The sequence below is a fragment of the Neophocaena asiaeorientalis genome, unplaced genomic scaffold (genome assembly GCF_003031525.2).
Source record: "Neophocaena asiaeorientalis asiaeorientalis breed wild unplaced genomic scaffold, Neophocaena_asiaeorientalis_V1.1 scaffold848, whole genome shotgun sequence".
In the NCBI taxonomy this organism is placed as follows: Eukaryota; Metazoa; Chordata; class Mammalia; order Artiodactyla; family Phocoenidae; genus Neophocaena; species Neophocaena asiaeorientalis.
In genome coordinates this window covers 446,174-465,689 of record NW_020172362.1, presented here as the reverse complement: position 1 = coordinate 465,689, position 19,516 = coordinate 446,174, and the positions used below count along the sequence as shown (strand labels likewise).

Below are 19,516 nucleotides of genomic sequence, written 5' to 3'. Positions count from 1 at the left end.
TCAAGGCTTAGCACCTAGACTTAGATGGAGATGGAAAGTAAGTCTGTTAGATAATCTTTCATAAATATCACTTCCCTCAATTGAGCTACCTAGCTGTGACAAATTCAAGGTTATCCTCTTTGAAGCAGGCCTGGAAGGCTGTTACTCTGTTTTGAGGCTTGTTGGGCAAGGATATCTTTGTAGTTTCTGTACTTAGGCACAGATACAGTGTTAGAAAAAGGTAGATGAAGCATTTGGCAAAGGCTGTGATGTCTTGTTTCATCCATCTTAAAATGCATTTTCCCATTATGAATAGCCTACCTGGAGAAATCATTCCTTCAGGGCTGTGCTGTCAAGATCATGGAACAAGACACCTATCTAGTCTGTCTACTTCTGGCGAAAACATTTTAATACTGTTTCCCCTAACTTTAAAAAAAATCAGACAAATTATATAAGATTAGCACTTGAAAAATACTCACTTGCTTCCCACATTATGTTTTCATGAAAATGGAATTAACCCTTTTACACTTCCCCTATGACATTATACTGAACACTGGTGCTCAAGAGAGCCATTACTTCTGCAAGCCTGAATGAGTGGTTCCCTGAGTCCTTCTGCAAATTATGACTATTCTAATCATTTTGCTAGTTTGCGTGTAACAGGTTCTAGCAAGGTAGGAATTGGTAGGTCCGTCACTCACAAAGGCAAAAGTTAAGCATCACAGTTTTGTAGTAAATCTTTTCTTAGAGGGGAAGCTATTGTGTTGCTTGACAGGGTCAATGCTGGCTCCGTGACCTAAGTTTATGGCAAGCTGCTCAAAAGATTAGTGGCATCGTAAGGGCTTTTTCTTGTGTGGAGGCTGAGCTCCGAGTCAGGCAGTGCTTCACTTCAGTTAAGTTCTGTGTCAGTACTTAACTTGATGTGGCAGTCAGCTTCCCTTCCTCCTGTTGCCTTTTTAAAAGGTAGAGATGACGACTTGTTTTTCCCAAAAGGAACACCTTAAAAATCTTTTTCAGATACAATGCCAAATGGATGGCTTTTTGTCCTTCTTGTCATGGGAGTCCATGAGGGGGGTCACTTCTATCTGTGTTGGCCAGATTGGTTCCGATCTCTTTTTAACAGGATCAAGCCACTCAAGAATTGGATGGAACCAAGCATGGGGACCAAATAGCCTTGTGCCTGGGCTTCCTATCAGCCATCCTGTGTTAATAACAAATCCTTGATAAACCTGAGATCTTCAGACGGTTTTGAGTGTGAAAAGAGATGAGAAGATAAGCCTAGGGCTTGAGTGGAGAGATGTCACCTGCCATGATCAGGTTGGGTTTTCCAGTGAGATTGTATTCCTTTAGTCACTTCTAGACAGTGTTCAGAATCGGGTCCACGTTTGGCAGTGGTTGATTTGAGTGCTTTGGCAAGTCCCCTGAAGTCTCTGCTCCTTCTTCATTTCTAAATCATAGAGGTAACCTCCCTGTAGTAATGTCCCCTTCAGCCCTAAAATTTTGTGGTGGATGCTCTTTTCCTCAGTTCTGTGCTTGGGAGGCCACTTATCTGCCATGTGCTTAAGTGTCTTTCCTTGCAGACACCGTCCCTGGCCTCCCCAGCCATGGTCATCCCCCATTCTTGGCTTTCACCAGCCTTTCCCTCAGAGCACTCTGTGATTAGTAATTACTTTCTTTATGACTTGTTTTTCCTCACTAGACTCCATGCTGTGCTCCTTTTGTTCAGATAGCATCCTTAACTTCCAGCCCAGTATCTGGTAGTTAATAGGCACTCAGGAGTGTTTGAATGAATGAACGAATGAGTGAACAAGCTAATCGGTTACTGGAATAGGAAAAAAATATTTCCCTCCGCTGAAAAGTTATCTCCCTCCATGGGAAGGAGTGTGCACTTGGGTTGGGACTTGCTGCTTCTTGCCTGGGACTTTAGGGATTTTCTTTGGCAGTCAGTGGATCCAGGTGTGCCCTCTATATAATTTAGTTGAGTTCTTCTGAATCTGCTAGGACAGTTCCACATAGTATAGCTTAATATGTTACCCGCCCCGCCCAAGGATTTGCCCAAAATGAAGAGGTTTATTAGGACTTGACAGCAAGCATCCCGAAATGAAGCTGATGATTCAATTACATGACAAATGACTATAGTAGGTACAGTGCAATTTTCTCTTCCTTACGGGACCTGTCTTTATTCTGTCTTTATCTGCCAGGTAATTACTGCCACTGGCATTTGAAGTTATAAAAAAGAATAAGTACGTACTTGGCAATCCATGATTCCGTAAAAGAGCATGCTTAACAACACGAAGGTTTGGTTTCTCGAATGGAATCAAATGGCAGCAGCAAACTTTTGAAAGAGGCCACACACATATCCTCTCTCTCTGTCTCACACACACACACACACACACACACACACACACACACACACACACGCACACACTCACGTTCTTTGTTATTCGAATAGCTTTTCCCCTATACCCTATTGCATACATATTCTCCTTATATTTTGCTGCGTTTTGCTCACTAGCTGAATCCTCCACTGTCCATTACTCTACCTCTTTCCCTAAAAAGCATTTTTTAAAGTGTAGAATAAGAGTCTTTCACCAGACAGGCTTTGCTGCATGTCAGAATCACCCAGGGAGCATTTATTATGACATTTGGGACAGAAGACTGAAGAAACCATTTTAAGTTCATCGATTTTTATGTAACTCAAGACTATGAATGTAGAAGAAGCAAGGGAAATAGGGATGCAGGTTTTATTTTATTTTTATTAATTTATTTTTATTGAGGTACAATTGACATGTAACATTCTGTTAGTTTTAGGTATATAACATAATGATTCAGTATTTGTGTGTATTGCAAAATGATCACCACAGTAAGTCTAGTTAACATGTCACCTTACATAATTAACAAAATTTTTTTCTTGTGATGAGAACTTTTAAGATCTACTCTCTCAGCAACTTTCAAATATTCAATACAATGTTATTAACTGTAGTCACCATCTTGTACATTACATCTCCATGACTGACTTATTTTATACCTGCAAGTTTCTACCTTTTGACCCTCCTCACCCATTTTCCTCACCCCCAGCAAGGGATTTAAAATAGCCCTCAATTTGGCCTTAACTGCTTCGAATTCCAAAGAAAGAGGCATTTTCTTTGAGTGACAACCATATTACCGAGTAGATACCATCTTCTTAACTGATAACCTTAATGCTGTGTGGAAGATAGGTTCCTTGAAGCCTCAATTTTTTAAACACTTAGGTATTTCATTAGTGACTTCAGGGTGGTCTGTGAATGTAGAGGGGAAAAAGGTCATCTAATGGACCAGTTTAAAGAACTCAGGAATATACATCAGACAAGTAGAGAAGAAGAAAAGAAAGAAGGTTGTGTGTGCCTTTTTGCCTTGACTATATGAGAATTGATCATTTCCTTCTATTTTTAATTTTCCTTGGCTTAAGTATGCAAATATCTATTCATTTAAAGTTTTATAATATGCTCTGGTAAACCAAATTACTTCCGTAAAAAAAGATGTTTCTTAGACTTGTAGCTAAGATGCCATTTAATTTTCAGATAATTAATCTCAGAAAATGATATCGTGGTACCTTTTTAAAAGGAGCTGATTAGTTAGTAAAGCATGGACATAGGGCTTTCATCTGTAAATTCACTAGGACTGTCCTCCTTTGGAGCTGTTAACCTAAGGACCACGTTAGCATTGAAGCAGCCTGTGTGCCTTTCTTTGATAACAGATGTCACAGTTTACCCAGAAGGATAAGTGTTAGTTTGGCAATTTTTGCCTGAAAAAGGAAGAATAAAAGAATACCCTAACTTATACATGTAACTCTACCTTAGGAATTGGTTGATTGTGGAGCTCTTTCTTGGACTTAACAACTGTTTTAAAAGTCAGGAGGTTGACATTTATCTGTAATACACGCATTGCTTTAAAACCAATTTCTCTTAAGTATTGTGGCGGTAGCCTGGTGTAGTAACAAACAAGGTGTCACCTGGTAGTAGCATTATGAGTAGAATTGCCATGTGGAAGAGTTTGGTGGTGAACATTAGCACTGACTCATGAATGCAGAAGAAATGGACATGAACCAACTGGAAGTCAGACACCAAAAAGGAATATCCACTGCTTTTTTTTGGTGGTAACTCATGTTCTATGTGGAAAGCAGGAAGGTGGTTGGGGGCTGAGTAGGAAGTGATGGTGTATTTCTGTTAAGTAGCTGTCTGTACCCTTAGACTAATGAGATTGGGAATGCTAGAAGGAGAAAAATCTAGACAGGGACCCTAAAGAAAAAGAATTAGGAAAAGGATGCTCTGACTTGAGATCAACACATTTTAACCTACTAAAAGAAAACCAGTACATTCCTATACCAGCCCAGAGAACATTAGTTATATGTGGTTCTTGTTATACTGGATTCCCTCAGTAGCTCATCTAAATCATCCTTGTGTTTTCATGGCCCAACTTGAATTGTACTCTCAAGAGCAGCCTGAGAAAAGAACTAAGTCTTACAGATCTGAAAAGACACCTTATGTGTATGTGTCTCTTTTAAACTGTTAGAGTGAAGCCAAATCCTCTAACTGCCCTCAACCAAGGTGGTTGTCCAACGTGAAGGTAAAAGCATTGAAGTACAGAGTCTCTGAGTTTGCGTAGTGGTGAAAACAGACAAGCAGAGCAAGGAGGTAATCCTTTGCTTGTTTCCTGGCAGACATATAGGAAGAATGTCCAGCAGATGATCCAGTGTCTAATCCGCAAACTTGCCGCGCTCAGCCAGTATGAGGAAGTCCTGGCAAAAATCAGCTCCACGTCAACAGATCGGCTCACACTTCTCAAGACCAAGCCACAGTCCATACAAAGGGACATTATTACTGTCTGCAGTGACCCTTACACGTTGGCCCAGCAGCTGACTCACATAGAGCTAGTAAGGCCATTGCCATCCTTGTCTTTTATAACCCACACTTGATTTGCTTTGACAACCAGACAGTGTGTTCGTCAGCGGTAATGTCAAGGGAGAGGTTAGAATAATCCAAATGGGAAATAATCTATGAAATAGCTGGAACGTGTTTTGTTTAGACATTTGAATATGACTATTTCTGATATTTTGGGAGTTCACTTTAAAATAAATACTAAGCAAGACTGACGAGCAAAGAGTTTATTGACCTTCCTCATGTTCCCCCTGTAGTTAATTTTTCCATAACTCGCTCAGCCTTTTACTCTCTAGTGTAGCACTGACCCAGGCAGAAAACTGCCTCTGCTCAGACCTGGAAGATGATGACAATTTTGAGGGTTAAAGGCTTATTTCACAAGCTACATTAAAAAATGAGGGTAGTGTTGAAAGTCAGTAGACAGAACGGAAAGACCATTTCTTCTCCTTTTGTTTAATACTGTTGACCTGCTGGGTTTGTGTTTCAGGAGAGGCTCAATTATATTGGCCCAGAAGAATTTGTTCAGGCATTTGTGCAGAAGGACCCTTTGGACAATGACAAGGTAATTGGTCTACCCAGAGGTCAGCCCTGAAATTGGCAATGGAATTCTTTAGTCTATGATAGTGGGTACAAGAGACAGAAATTGGAACAATTTTGTTTTAGGTTTTAAAAACTTTTTTTTTGTTTTTCATTAGCCGTACCTGATTCATTACATTTTTTCTTGAGCCTGGTCTCTAAGTGCCTTGACGATATTCTTACCCTACCACCAACTTTTAACCTCTCTTCCTCCTTATTGGGAAATTTAATAAGCAAGTAGGCGCGGGCATTTGTGGTGGTGAAGGTAGGAGATAGAAGGGTAATGGGTTTAGCAGATTAAGTCAGAAGGAAAATACGAAAGGATGCTCTGCTCATGGTTCAACAATAGCAGAGGCTATAAAGACAGGATGCACATCCAGTGTGCTGAGGATGGGTCTTTACTGCCTTGCTTCTTGTTTTAAGGTGAATCCCTCATGACAGGTTTGTTGCCTGATGCAGCCCATATGGAAAGAAACTGACACTAGGCATGGGCTGTAAAACCGGTATACACACACATAAGAAATTTTTCCCCCAGTGACCTCCAGGAAGTATTTCAAATCGTTAAGCAAACACTGCATCACCCACTAATGAAAGCCCCCCTTTGGGAGAAGGGGCAGCAGCTGTTTTCCGGCCCTTAGAATAGTTTTGCTCAGTACAGGAAGTCAAGATTAGGTTTTGCAATAGGAGGCTAGTGGACTTTTTTGAAATTTGTTTGTTTCATTTGGAAGGAAGGAAAGAGGGGTGTAATTAACCTGTTCAAGTTTGGCCTTGAACTCTGAGATGAGCTTAACTTCTTTTTGTTTTGGAACAATATGTCACTCACCCTATTAAAGACCAGGATGATGTAGGCTTCTGTTTATCTACCTTGGAAGATATTTACTTTCTTGCTACACAAAGTTCCAAAATTGTCTCCTAGACTTTATTTTAAGAGAAAATTTTCTAGTCTTCTGGGCTTTCAGCTTCTCCATGCTGTGCTGACAGCAATTGGTATTCATACCCCATTAATTAGTCAAGATTGTTTTAGAATGCAGCCAAGACCCTTTTTTTGTTTTTGAATTGTGCTTCTGAGGACAGTTCCCCCCAAGAGTAACTTAGCTTCCTGGGAGAGAAGGCACAAATCATGAATTCATCAGAATAGATTGTCATGAATGCAGCAGAATAGATTTCTAGACCTTCGGGTTTTCACTGGACTATACTAAGAGATTTGATATTTCTGTAAGGAGAGTCAAGAATGTTAGTGGTTCCCTCTGTCTCTCTTTCCCCTCCCAGCCCCCACTCTTATCCTAGAAAGCCTTCCTAATTCACACACTGAGAATAAAGGCCCACATCTGAATAAAAGGAGAGCTTAATACACTCTTTTTTTTCCTCCAACTCCTCTGCTCACTTTCCTTTCTCTGTAGAGTTGCTACAGTGAACGGAAGAAAACACGAAACTTAGAAGCTTACGTGGAATGGTTTAATCGTCTCAGCTACTTGGTTGCTACAGAAATCTGCATGGTGAGAAAATGAATTTTCTCTTCTAGCCCTCTATATTATCTTTTCATACTTATTTTACATCTGTTGGGTCTACATGTTGGATAACTGCCCTCTTTTTTCTCTTTCTATACAGCCTGTAAAGAAGAAGCACCGAGCAAGGATGATTGAGTATTTCATTGACGTAGCTCGGGAGTGTTTTAACATTGGCAACTTTAACTCCTTGATGGCAATAATCTGTGAGTGTTTTCTGAGAGATATGAGTCCTTTATTTTTATAGATCCTGTGAAATGTATCCACTGAAAATTTGTAGATAGTACAGTTTTGTTAATGAAAAGTGTATTGTTTAATCTAGACTTGTTTCAGAACATCCAGAATGCTTTAAATATCCAAATTGGTACAAGTATGTGTAATCTTTTTTAAGTATATAAGAGTTCATGGAATACATTTAGTCAGGTTTTCCTCATCTGAATATTTATGTATAACGGCTTACACGTGAGATATGTGCCTAAACTAAGGATTTTAGAAAGTGTTTGAGTAGCTTGTGTATCAAGCATTATAGAAATATATGATCTGGGACTAAATCAGATGATTCCATCGGCAAGACAAGAGGGCAGCCTGAGAAACTGGAACATTTTCTGACTACCCAAGTCACTGGTACTTATCATCCTCTGACCTTATTAGCCCAGCATATAAACTTTGCTCCTCCTCTGTATCGTGGGGATTTTCATGCTAGTGACTGTTCATTCTATAAACATAGGGCAGGGGGTAACACTGTGTCTTGGTTTTCCCAATTTATACCTGTTTTCTTGCCACAATTATGGTTAATGACTCTTTCGTTAAAAAATATTCTAATTTATATGATAAATGATATGTGATATGCTACACATTTTAGGTACTCAGTAAATATTTGAATATTTGCCTGACTCTTCAGAGTCAGGGTCAGTTTGAAGCCAGAGAATCTACCAAATTTAATTCAATAATTTTGATTCTAATAAATCCCTCTCACCAATTCTTTTTTCCATTAAAAAGATTCTTTTCCCCCTTTATCTCCCCCATAAAAATACTGGCTAAGCTTCAGGTCTCTGTCTGGCTTACTCCATGAAAATAGTGAACAGATGTTCATCTACATCAAAGACCTGAAAGATCCAAAGTCTAGGTAATAGAAGATTATTTAATTCCCTTCTTGTACTGTTAAGAAAATATCAAGGCAATCCATTTCACAGGAGAAAGTATTTGTAATACATCTAGCTAAAAAAGGACTTGTATTCAAAATCTATAAAGGACCCTACAAAGTAGACAAATAACCCAATGAAAAAAAGGGCAAAGGGGCTTCCCTGGTGGCGCAGTGGTTGAGAGTCCGCCTGCCGATGCAGGGGACACGGGTTCGTGCCCCAGTCCGGGAAGATCCCACATGCCGCGGAGCGGCTGGGCCCCATGAGCCATGGCCGCTGAGCCTGCGCGTCCGGAGCCTGTGCTCCACAACGGGAGAGGCCACAACAGTGAGAGGCCCGCATACCGCAAAAAAAAAAAAAAAAAAAAAAGGGCAAAATACTTGGACACTTCACAAAAGAAGATATACTGATGGCTCGTTAAGTATATGAAAAGATGCTCTACATCATTAGTCATCAGAGAAATACAAATTAAAATGAAAATCACAGTGAAATAGCATTTCACACATGGGAGTGACTGAAATTAAGAAGACTAGTTGAACCAAATATTGTGAGGATGTGGACCAAGTAGAATTCTCAGACATGGGTGGTGGTATGAGATGGGACCACTATTCTGGAAAATCGTTTGGCAGGTTTTTTGTATAAAGTTAACTTCCTTCCACTTAGTAATGAACACTTTTTCAGAACATAGGTTAGAATGACCTCTCTTATTTCTCTATTTCCACCTTCTTTTTCTCCCCCTCCATTTTAAATTGGAAGCTGGCATGAATATGAGCCCAGTCTCTCGACTGAAAAAAACTTGGGCCAAAGTGAAGACAGCCAAGTTTGACGTTCTTGAGGTACGTGGAGCTGTTGTTTTGCTGTTATGTAACATTTTGCGCCTGAATTATTTGGAATTTTTTATGTGGCATTAAAAGTAAGTTCTCGTAAACTTTCTGCAGGTGAGAAGTGTGTAGTTAATACTCTCCTCTCTTTTGTCTTCAGCATCAGATGGACCCTTCAAGCAATTTCTACAATTATCGAACAGCTCTTCGTGGGGCGGCACAAAGGTCTTTAACTGCTCATAGCAGCAGAGAGAAGGTATGGGTTTAAGGGAGTTTTATTCATAGTAGAGTTGCCATGTGTTGCACTGAAATGTGAACTACTGCACCGAGCTTCTTTTAGTTTAGATCTAAGAAAGCAAGGCCGCATGCTGTAGACATTTTTATCACTTGCCACAGAGGGAAGGGGAGTGCTAAAGGAAGGGTGGAAGGAGGAGAGGGAAAGGGAACTTGGTGGAGAAATTTGCGAATGTTATTATTGCATTATTTAAATGACTATTTTGTAATGTGTCATAGTTGCGTTTCAAGCAGTAAATATTAAGTCCTATGTTAAGATGACTAATAGCATTGGAGAGTAATTTGATTAAATGGAAAACAGACATTTACACTCTGCACAAGGTGGCTGACTTAATGTAACCTTTTCTCTTAAAGAATTAGCTTACCTCCCATGGTTAAGTCATTTATGTTCAGAAAGTAGGTTAGTTGCTGTAGCATTAGGCCTGCTGTTACTAATTGGATATGTGGGTGGCAGAAAAGGTACAGAGATGATGTCTGAGAGATGAATGATCCTCACTCTATCTGCCCCGCCCTTAAACAATTTCACATTATCTTGGATCAACTGTACTTCTGACTCAGAGGGTCCTTCATTGGCACATTTCATACATGGGAAGGATAAGTCATTTTGACATTTGGAGATCATGTTATTTGAAAAGTAAATACCTGGTTGCAGTAAATGGGCTGATGAAGGTTGCTTGATGAAAGCTATTTTCTGCTTAGATTCTATCCATCTTCTAACTTAAACTATGTCTTCAACAAATAAATGAAAATGAGGGTAAAAAATTTCAGGGCCTCTCAATCACTTCCCCCAAAAATCTTCAGCCACCATGATCTAAAATAAAAACAAACACAAAAAGAAACCCCAGCTTTTAAACATGCTAAATTCCTGCTCAACGAAATCCAAAATATCAGTTCTGATAATGTTTGCGAGATATTGTAAATACATCATTATTATTATTATTTTTGATAAAGAAACAAGGTCAGAGAAGGAATGAAGCAGAGATAACTATCTCGATTTAGCCTGAGGGAGTTTACCAGCTTTTAAAGTTTACCTGCCCGGGACTTCCCTGGTGGTCCAGTGGGTAAGAGTAAGACTCCGAGCTCCCAATGCAGGGGGCTCAGGTTCAATCCCTGGTTGGGGAACTAGATCCCGCATGCAGGCCGCAGCTAAGGGTTCACATGCTGCAGCTAAAAAATCCCGCATGCTGCAAGGAAGATCCCACGTGCCACAACTAAGACCCAGCGCAGCCAAAATATAAATAAAATTTAAAAAGAAGGTTAAAGCTCTCTGAGAAAGAACAAGGATGAGGAGAATGAAAAAGAAAAATATCAAGTTTATTTGCCCACATCCCAGTACTCCTGTGACTACTTTGAGAAAAATCGAATCAGAAGTTTTTCAAGCTTTGGGAAATGATCACATGCGTGGGAGGATCCCAGTACCCTGAAGTGTGAAGACCTGTGGGAGGCTGTCTGCAGCCTTTTCTTCACCTCTCCGTGTTGGAAGCAAGGCTTTCTCTGCAGGACCTCCGTGAGTTAGAGGGCCTCTGCCTTAGCGAGGAAGAGGCTGTAGAATCATCTCTCTTGGTCAGGAGCTGCAGTACTGGCCAAAGTAATTCTGAAGTCCAGCCCTCCCACAAAGATCTCACTGAACGTTGTACTCGTGGGACTCTAATAGCTTTTTCCAGTATTTACCCTTTCCATCATTTACTAAATTTTGTCTGCTTTAGTTTTGTTGTTTTTTTAACCAGTTTTGTGTGAGTGTATGGATTGTGTTCTGTAGTTCGTAAAACAAATGATCCCACCACCAATTTAAAGCAATACACCATTTCTTTTTCACAGGTGGTCTCAAAGGCTATAAATGAAAACATTTGGGGATAAAAATTCATCTTTTATTCAAGAGAATTGGGATTCTGTTTTCTTTTTTGAAGTGAGGGTAGACTCTCTTTATTCCTAAGTCAGTTCCTATTTTAAAGTCTTCCTGGCAGTGTAATAAAGTAATATAATCTTTGATATTCTTTGAATTATGTTTAGGTGGCCAATGTGGCACATCTCTAGGTACCATATAGAAAAAAATCTATCTTTCACATCAGGCCCATTAAATGATCTTTAGATTGCTGTTTTTTTCTGTGAGTCCTTGTGTCTCCTGGTTTTTAACCACTTCTCATACAAGTGCATGGTTTTCAGTCCTTTCACCAATTCCATTTCTGATCATCAGCATTCATTTCTAGTTGTGGAACTGATAATGCCTTTAGGGTATAGTTGCCAAGAATATTGTGAAAGGGAATTAGAGAACATTACTACTTGAGACGTTCTCCCACTAAAGCCTTCATTGAAAGACCTCTCAGAAAGCAAACTTTTGCTCCTGTAGTAGCCTGTACATCCACCTACACTCTGGAAATCCGAAGCCCTTATAGTCTCCCGATTTTTACAGTGGTAGATTTATGCAGGGGCTGCACATCTGAAGGGCACCATCCATGAGGAAATGACACGTTGAAGAAGACTGTGAGACTTCTGTCTGGCATATGGGCATAAGGAACAGCACAGGAATGATCATAAGGGAGATTGTTTCTATCGCTGTGTTCTTGGAAGAGTGGTTCAGACAATTAATAGTGGATCAATCCAGCAATCCCACTTCTGGGTATTTATCCAAGGAAAACAAAAACACTATATGTTTAGAAAAGATACATGTACCCCCTCGTTCATTGCAGCATTATTTACAAAGCCAAAGATAGAAACAACCTAAATGTCCATTGATGGATGAATGGATGAAGAAATTGTAGTGTGTGTGTGTGTCTGTATATTTATATATACACACATATATACACATATATATAATATATATACATACAAGCATATATACTACAGTTTCTTTATTCCATTATATATATGTATATGAAATGATTCATGTGATCAGCACCACATGAATCTCACAGCCCAGCACTACAGAACAGGGCACAGAAGTAAAGTTCTTGCTTAAAAGCTGTTACACTAGGCAGATACTGCATCCTGATAATAATTCAGTCCTCATTTTCCTTATGATGATACATCAGTAATACTTGTCCCCTTGTATGGGGCCCACTGGTTTGGAGGGAATGCTTAATTGAGGTCAAACCTGTGTTGTTGAATTTAATCCTCACCACAAGTCAGTGAGGTACTGTTCCCATTTTAAGGTGAGGAAACTAGGCTTTCTTAGGCGTATACCAGGGGTTGGCAAACTCTTTCTCTTAGGGGCCAGATCCTAAATATTTTAGGCATTGTAAACCATACGGGTTCTGTTGCAACTACTCAGCTCAGATGTGGTGGCGCAAGAGCAGACATAGACGGTACGCAGGTGGGCGGATGACTGTGCCTGTTTTCCAGTAAAGCTGTCTGGACACTGGAATTTTAACTTCATTTAATTTCATGCTCATGAAATATTATTCTTTCGATATTTTCCCAGCCATTTAAAAATGTAAAACGTGTGGCTTCTAGGCCATTCCAAAACAGGTGGTGAGGTGGGCTGGCCCTCGGGCCACAGGTGGCGGACTCCTGGCTTGTACGTCCAGTCAGTTGTGGAGCCAGATTTTAAACTGAGGTCTAGCAGAACCAAAGCCCAGCACCCCCCAGTGACAAGTGGTCTTGCAAAGAGGTGAAGTTCGGGTGTGCTTTTATCCTTGTTACCATGGCTGTTTAGTTCTAAAATAATAGAGATATAGTCAGTAATATTTGAAGGAGAAGGTAATGAGGGGATCTTTACGAATTCAGTGTAGAGACTTCCAGACAATAGCAAATGATTAAAAGTATATTCAAAAGGGCTGTCGAAATTGAAGATTCATTTTGGCTATTTTCAGAGATCAACGAAACAAAAAAAAAATCAAAGCCTATCTTTTTTTAAATGACTTTAGGGGAAAAATCTGAATTTCCCCCTAGAAGTGAAAATTGATACTTAATGTTTTTAAGTACAAGCCAAAATGTTTGTTCTCCAGACCTGTCATTCATCTAGTATAGGTGTACCACGTGAGTCATAAGCTTAGGGAACCTTCAAAAACCTGCTCTTGGGTAAACAACATAGGTCCACGATTTGCGTCTGCAGCATTATTTACATTGTAGCACATTTAGAATCTTCAAAAGCATGTTGGCGTTTGAGAGAAAGTGGAAGTTACAAAGTGGAAGAACAAAGCTTTGCTCTTTGTTCATTCTGGGCTTCGTAGAATTTAATTTTGAGTACTCTCTTAGAGATTATTATTTTATATTAATTAATTAAATACCACCATATCAAACCAAAGATGTGAGGCAGGAAAGTCTTACTAAAGAAGGCTCATTGTTTTTTAAACAGCCATTAATTTTAATTTGCACATTTATATTCCTCCTTCACCTGGGCCTGCCTCACAACATATTGTGCAAGGTACCACTTCGGTGATTTCCCATGAGAACAGGTGCTTACCTGCTATGTCACAAGAAGGCCAGGTTTACTCAACAGGAAGTTTGTAGCAACTATTACCAAAAACCCTGTGCCCTCACGTTATCTTGAGCAGTATCTTCAAGGGAAAAGAAAATGTTCCTCTAAGAAAAAGTTCATCTAAAATGTAGATGTCTAAATGATAAAAACAGCACAGATTCTCACAGAGAGATGGGTCACACATCTTAAGCTCTTAGTACCTGCAGTGGCAGGTATTCTATTAATATTTTGCTCTAACTAAATGAAGAGTAAGAGTTCTTTTAGATGTTTTTTCTTTGATTATAGCTAGAACTCTCAGATTTGATTATATGCTATTGCCCTGAGAAAAATGGGGGAAACTAGCAACAATGTGAAGCCAATCTGCCTCCCAGTGCCACCCGTCTTTGCTGCATTTTGGTTATTAACAGCATTTTTATGTTATGCAAAACTATATAAAGAAGGAAACTGCTCTCATGGGAGGCAAAGGAAACACTGTACCTGTCTTAATTAATTATAGCCTACTCTGTAATCCAGAGTCAATGCTGTTCATTAACTTCTTATATTGTTTGATGAGAGTCTAAATGTTTATTTGCCCAAAACAAACCAGAGCTTTTTGTTTTCTCTAGATTGTGATACCATTCTTCAGTCTTTTAATCAAAGATATTTATTTCCTCAATGAGGGGTGTGCCAACCGCCTTCCCAACGGCCATGTCAACTTTGAGGTAAGGCTGCAAGATTTGAGCCCAGAGAAGGACTAGCTTCTCCAGCAACTGTAGAGAGCCCAGGCCATCTAAGCTGCTTCTGAAGTTCTCGAGCCAAGTTTTCTCTTTCCCTACTAATTTGTAAGAAGATAACAATGCTGACTAGAATAAATTAGCTGCACCATTATTATAAATTATTATCCAGAGGTACTTGAGTAAATTTGGACCTCTACCTAGCAAATATCTATTGCTAATTTTTATTAAATTAAGAAAATTATGGAGTTCAGAAGATTAGAAGCCAGAGGAGAACATTAAATGGAGTGGTCTCATCCAAGCTCATGATTTTTGATAACTGCCTTTAACTTCAACTTTCATTTTATTCTTTTCTAGAAATTTTGGGAACTGGCCAAACAAGTGAGTGAATTCATGACATGGAAGCAAGTGGAGTGTCCATTTGAGAGGGACCGGAAGATCTTACAGTACTTGCTCACAGTACCGGTCTTTAGTGAAGATGGTGGGTAGCCTGTTCAGCCGGGGCCGCCACCAGCATCCACAGACCCTACGATCAGGAAGTCAGCATATAAATGCTGGGTGCCAGGTTCCTCATGTAGTATGAGGCCTGTCTTCTGACTTATTCCATCTTAAGAATTTTCTGTTGCATAGAAAACCGTACGATTTATCCCTAAAATATTTGAGTCAGGCACTCACCATTCACCGATAAGCAGTACGTGTCTGTGTTTAAACATTTTTTATAATATTAGATCTGCAGAGCTTTGGGCACAAATGGAAAGTTATTGAAGGATTATTTGCCCTTGTTTAGGCTTGCTTTAATGGAGAAAAAAGGTGTTTCATGATATGTTGACATTCAAGGTAATTTGAAGAACAAAACAATTGCTAGCCCCTGCTGTTTGTCAAAACAAACAGTGGAAAGTCTTAAACTGTTAAAACATTAGGGAATTTGAGGCAGAAACAGTGATTGTGTACAAAAAAAATTGACCAGAAGTTTAAAGTTTGTAAAAGACTTGGGGATTGATTATATTAATCTGTTATAACCTAATATTATAGAAATCAATAGCAGCATTAACTATTTCTCATAGTAGAATGGTAGTATTTGTGATAATGACTAAAGAACATTTTGAATTAATATGACCCATTCCAGAGGGGACTTGATTATTATTAGCCTCTACAAACAGAATTAATAACAAGCTTTTAAATCTTTGGAATTCTTTTTGACTTAATATTAAAGAGAAAAACATTAGAAGAGTGAAAAATTGGCCTAGAAAACCTGACTTTTTACCTGCTAAAATGTCTTTTAAAAAGCTAACAGGAAAGGCTCCCCTTCGCATCCCCCTTCTTTGTAAAGGACATAAATGTGAGTGTATGATCGCATCCTGTGGCTTGCCTTTTTAAGCTTTTTTTTGCCTCATAAATTGTCTTAGTTAACCAAGTGCCTTTTTTGGCCTAAGAGGCCCTTGGGGTTGTGTTGAGATGGTCAGTCAGGGACAAAGTGTGGTATTCTGTGTTCTTAAAGCTCCCCGGTTGTAATTTGATATTTTAAGGAGTGTGTTTTGCTGTAGGGTTTGGTTCAGGTTGAATGGGGGATGGATGGAGGTGGGTAATGTATCAGGAAAAGGCTTCAGCGTTAATGCATTCGTACTTTTGGTTGATTGTAGCTCTCTACTTGGCTTCCTATGAGAGTGAAGGACCTGAAAACCATATAGAGAAAGACAGATGGAAGTCCTTAAGGTGGGTCTCATTGCTTCTCATTGCTGTACAGATCTAATAAAGACGTTGCCCTTAAGTGAAGAAAGCCGCGAGCTTGTCACAGGGAGTCCCTGCCTGTGAGTTCCAAGTCCTCTCTGTAGCTTATCTCCTGTTAACTGAATCTTTGTGGCTTGGAATCCTCATTGCCATCCTTCAGTTTTATTGTCTTTTTTTTTTTTTTTTTTAGTACTGGCAGATATATAGTGACTCTGTTCTTCTTTCTCCCATTATTTTATGGAATGAGGAACTGAAATTACCCTGTGGTATGTTAAAAAGGGCACTGACACATTTTCTTCATCTAAAAGATAAGAAGTTCAGACTGTATTTCTGAATAGCTCTAACAGTAAAATCTTATTTCACCTGAGATCAAAGAGACCCAAGTACCAGCTGCTTCAGTAAATTGGAATGTGTCACTTATCGACTAGATCTTGCTCCCCTCTTTGGTTTGGGAGAGAGCTGGGACTTTAAATGTAATACAGAATCTCTTCAAATTTAAAAATGTTGTTAATCTGTAGTATTTTCAAACAAAACTAGGATAGGTAAGTTTGTATTTTAACCATCTGAGATGCTTTAATGGGCAAAAGTAGCCCAGGATATAGTATTACCATAACCAAAATTGCTGTATGTATATTTCTACTAAGAGACTCTGGGAACATGTGCCTCTTTTCTTTTTCTTTAATATTTATTTATTTATTTGGTTGCACTGGGTCTTAGTTGCGGCAGGAGTGCTCCTTAGTTGTGGCTCACGGGCTCCTTAGTTGTGGCATGTGAGCTCTTAGTTGCAGCATGCATGTGGGATCCAGTTCCCTGACCAAGGATCGAACCCAGGCCCCCCCGCATTGGGAGCGTGGAGTCTTATCCACTGTGCCACCAGGGAAGTCCCATGTGCCTTTTTGTACCAGGTAGACAAACCCATTTTCTTTTCTTCCCATAGTCACTTGGGAGCCTTCTTTAACTTGATCTTGGGCTAGGTTTTTGGCCATCTCCACTAATATATATTTAAGTGACTAGCACTTCCCTCAGAAAACCTGAAGGACTTCAATGCTTAATATTTTTCTGTCCTTCTTCAAAAATTCTTTTAAATTAATTTATTTTTTATTAAAGTATAGTTGATTTACAGTGTTTTAATTTCAGGTGTACAGCAAAGTGATTCAGTTATATATATATTCTTTTTTAGATTCTTTTCCCTTATAGGTTATTACAAAATATTGAGTATAGTTCTTTGTTGTTTGTCTACTTTATATATAGTAGTGTGTATATGTTATTCCCGAAATCCTAATTTATCCTTCCCCCCACCTTTCCTCTTTGGTAACCATAAGTTTGTTTTCTACGTCTGTGAATCTGTTTCTGTTTTGTAAATCAGTCCATTTGTATCATTTTTTTAGATTCCACATACAAGTGATACCATATGATGTTTGTCTTTGTCTGACTTACTTTAAACTATGTAAAATCAAACTTCAAACATGGGAAAGATGAAACTAGTATTAGGTGAGGATTTTCATCCTCATTCAGATCATTTGCCACCTTCCTTCTTATCTTATCTTCTTTATTACTCAGGTCCAGCCTCCTGGGCAGAGTTTAACACACGGGATGCTGGCTGCTGCTAGCTGCTGCTGCGTTCAAGCAGATCATCGAGGGGCTGGCCTTTGTTTTCAGGCATCTAGTGCCACAAAAAATCATGAAGTCCCTGCAAGCACTCTCCCTCAAGAGCAGACGGGGACCTTATTCCCCACAGCTGACAGACTGACTCAAATTTTGTGAGACTGTAATGTTCACTGAGGACACTTGAGGACGAATCCTCTAAAGATCCCAACTCTGCAATGATTCATCTCCTGGAATTTCCATGTGAATCACAGCTCTGCATCTGGATGGAGCTTTCTTTTGTGTGTGTGTGTGTGTTTTTTAATTTGGTTCAACATTTGCTGCTAATGGGACTTGCCCAGCTGAGTGCTGGCTCTTAGGAAGCCCATGTTTCTTTGTTAACTTAAAAGAAAAAGGGAGAAGAGGGAGGGGAAGCAAGCCCTCCATTTAGATCCCAAACTGCAGCTCAGTGGTATTGCCGGGAGGGGTCAGGCTGGCTGGATGCCAACTGCGGACTTTGTTTCCCTGAGCTCGGGCTGTGTTGTGAATTCCCCTCCTCCCTCTTCCTACAAGGTTTTGAGTTGGCTGCTGGTTAGCAAACTCCTTTTTACCCATATAAGTTATTTAATATAATAATGAAGCTAACACTGTGGTAGGAAAATAGCCACTAGAAAAAAAAGCAGAGTTTGTCATTGGACTGTGTAACATTCTAGAAGGACCTTCTGTTCTCTTTACCCTTCTGAGCTGTTTACAACTGACCACTGTGTTCTACAGATGTGTTTTTCAGTAGTGTTTTTGTTACTTAGTTTTCCATGATGCCTATTTTTTTTTCCTCTTGTAAATTTAAATTATCTGACTTTAAGGGTCTTGGGAAAAAACCCATGGCCTAATTACAGTTTAATTTTTTAAACAGACTTATTTTTCACTACCACCTTTCACAGTCTGTTGGCGACTAAACATGTGAACAGAGAACAGATTGGAAAAGATAACCCCCGCCCAGGAGAGCAGTGAACAAAACAAATGAAAAACATCTTGCTGTTGACTCAGAGGTCGAACTAATTGTGAAATAGTTCACCTTGTTAAACATCTAAATAAATCTGTAGTGGCTCTGCAAACAGCCATTATATTTATTTCCTCTAGGAGAAACTGTAGTAGTAAACTGTGCTAATGAAAAAAAAAAAGACATCATGTTCAAAACAGAGATGTATTTGCAAACTTAATGACATGGTTTCAGAAAAACAGAGCATGTCTGTATGCTGCACGCCATCTCAGCGGACCTAAAATGTCTCCAAGCTGTCCCTTTACAACCATCAATATATTTGACACTCTGCGGCCAGGAGTTGTGGTGTCTTTGTTTTCTTTAATGGATGGGATCAGTGGGGGGTATTGGGGGAGCTGCAGTCTCAGCTGTTCAACTCAAGTGACCGGCTGAAAATGTGTCTGTCCTTGGGGAAGTGGCCTTTAGGAGTATGTGCGTGGGCCTTTGATATTTTGAAACTCAATCATAGTAAACAGTTAATAAGCATCACTTGCCAGGCACTTCTAAGTGTTCGCCATGGATCGTCATCTTCGCTTTTTAGGCGTGGAAACAGGCATATTAATAATAATTTGTCCGCGGCCGTATAACTAATGAGAGACACAAAGATTTGAACTAGACCTTTAATTCCAGAGCCCAGCCTTGAGATCACACTGCCAAGCCTTCTGAGACTTCAGTATAACCTTCAAGCTTGCAAAGAACCTGGGGATCTCACTGACCTGCAGATGTGGATTCTGTAGGTCTGGGGTGGGACCCAGGCAATGCTGATGCTGCTGGTCCTGGAACCCTCGGAGCGAGGCTCCCTGCA

General features: G+C 39.6%; 1 protein-coding gene across 3 annotated transcripts in view; it reads left to right on the top strand.

The window, feature by feature from the left end:
• The window catches only part of RASGEF1B (RasGEF domain family member 1B), a 34,412-nt gene extending 15,401 nt beyond the window's left edge, over positions 1-19,011 (top strand). For all 3 annotated transcript variants that reach the window (XM_024767025.1, XM_024767035.1, XM_024767042.1), the window contains 10 exons: positions 4,676-4,888; positions 5,380-5,454; positions 6,869-6,964; positions 7,077-7,179; positions 8,872-8,951; positions 9,097-9,192; positions 14,253-14,348; positions 14,718-14,841; positions 16,001-16,073; positions 17,649-19,011. In XM_024767025.1, the coding sequence (XP_024622793.1) occupies positions 4,676-4,888; positions 5,380-5,454; positions 6,869-6,964; positions 7,077-7,179; positions 8,872-8,951; positions 9,097-9,192; positions 14,253-14,348; positions 14,718-14,841; positions 16,001-16,073; positions 17,649-17,673 (981 nt within the window). In that variant the 3' untranslated portion in view covers positions 17,674-19,011. The remainder of the gene's footprint in view (positions 1-4,675; positions 4,889-5,379; positions 5,455-6,868; positions 6,965-7,076; positions 7,180-8,871; positions 8,952-9,096; positions 9,193-14,252; positions 14,349-14,717; positions 14,842-16,000; positions 16,074-17,648) is intronic.
• Positions 19,012-19,516: the final 505 nt, after the last annotated feature.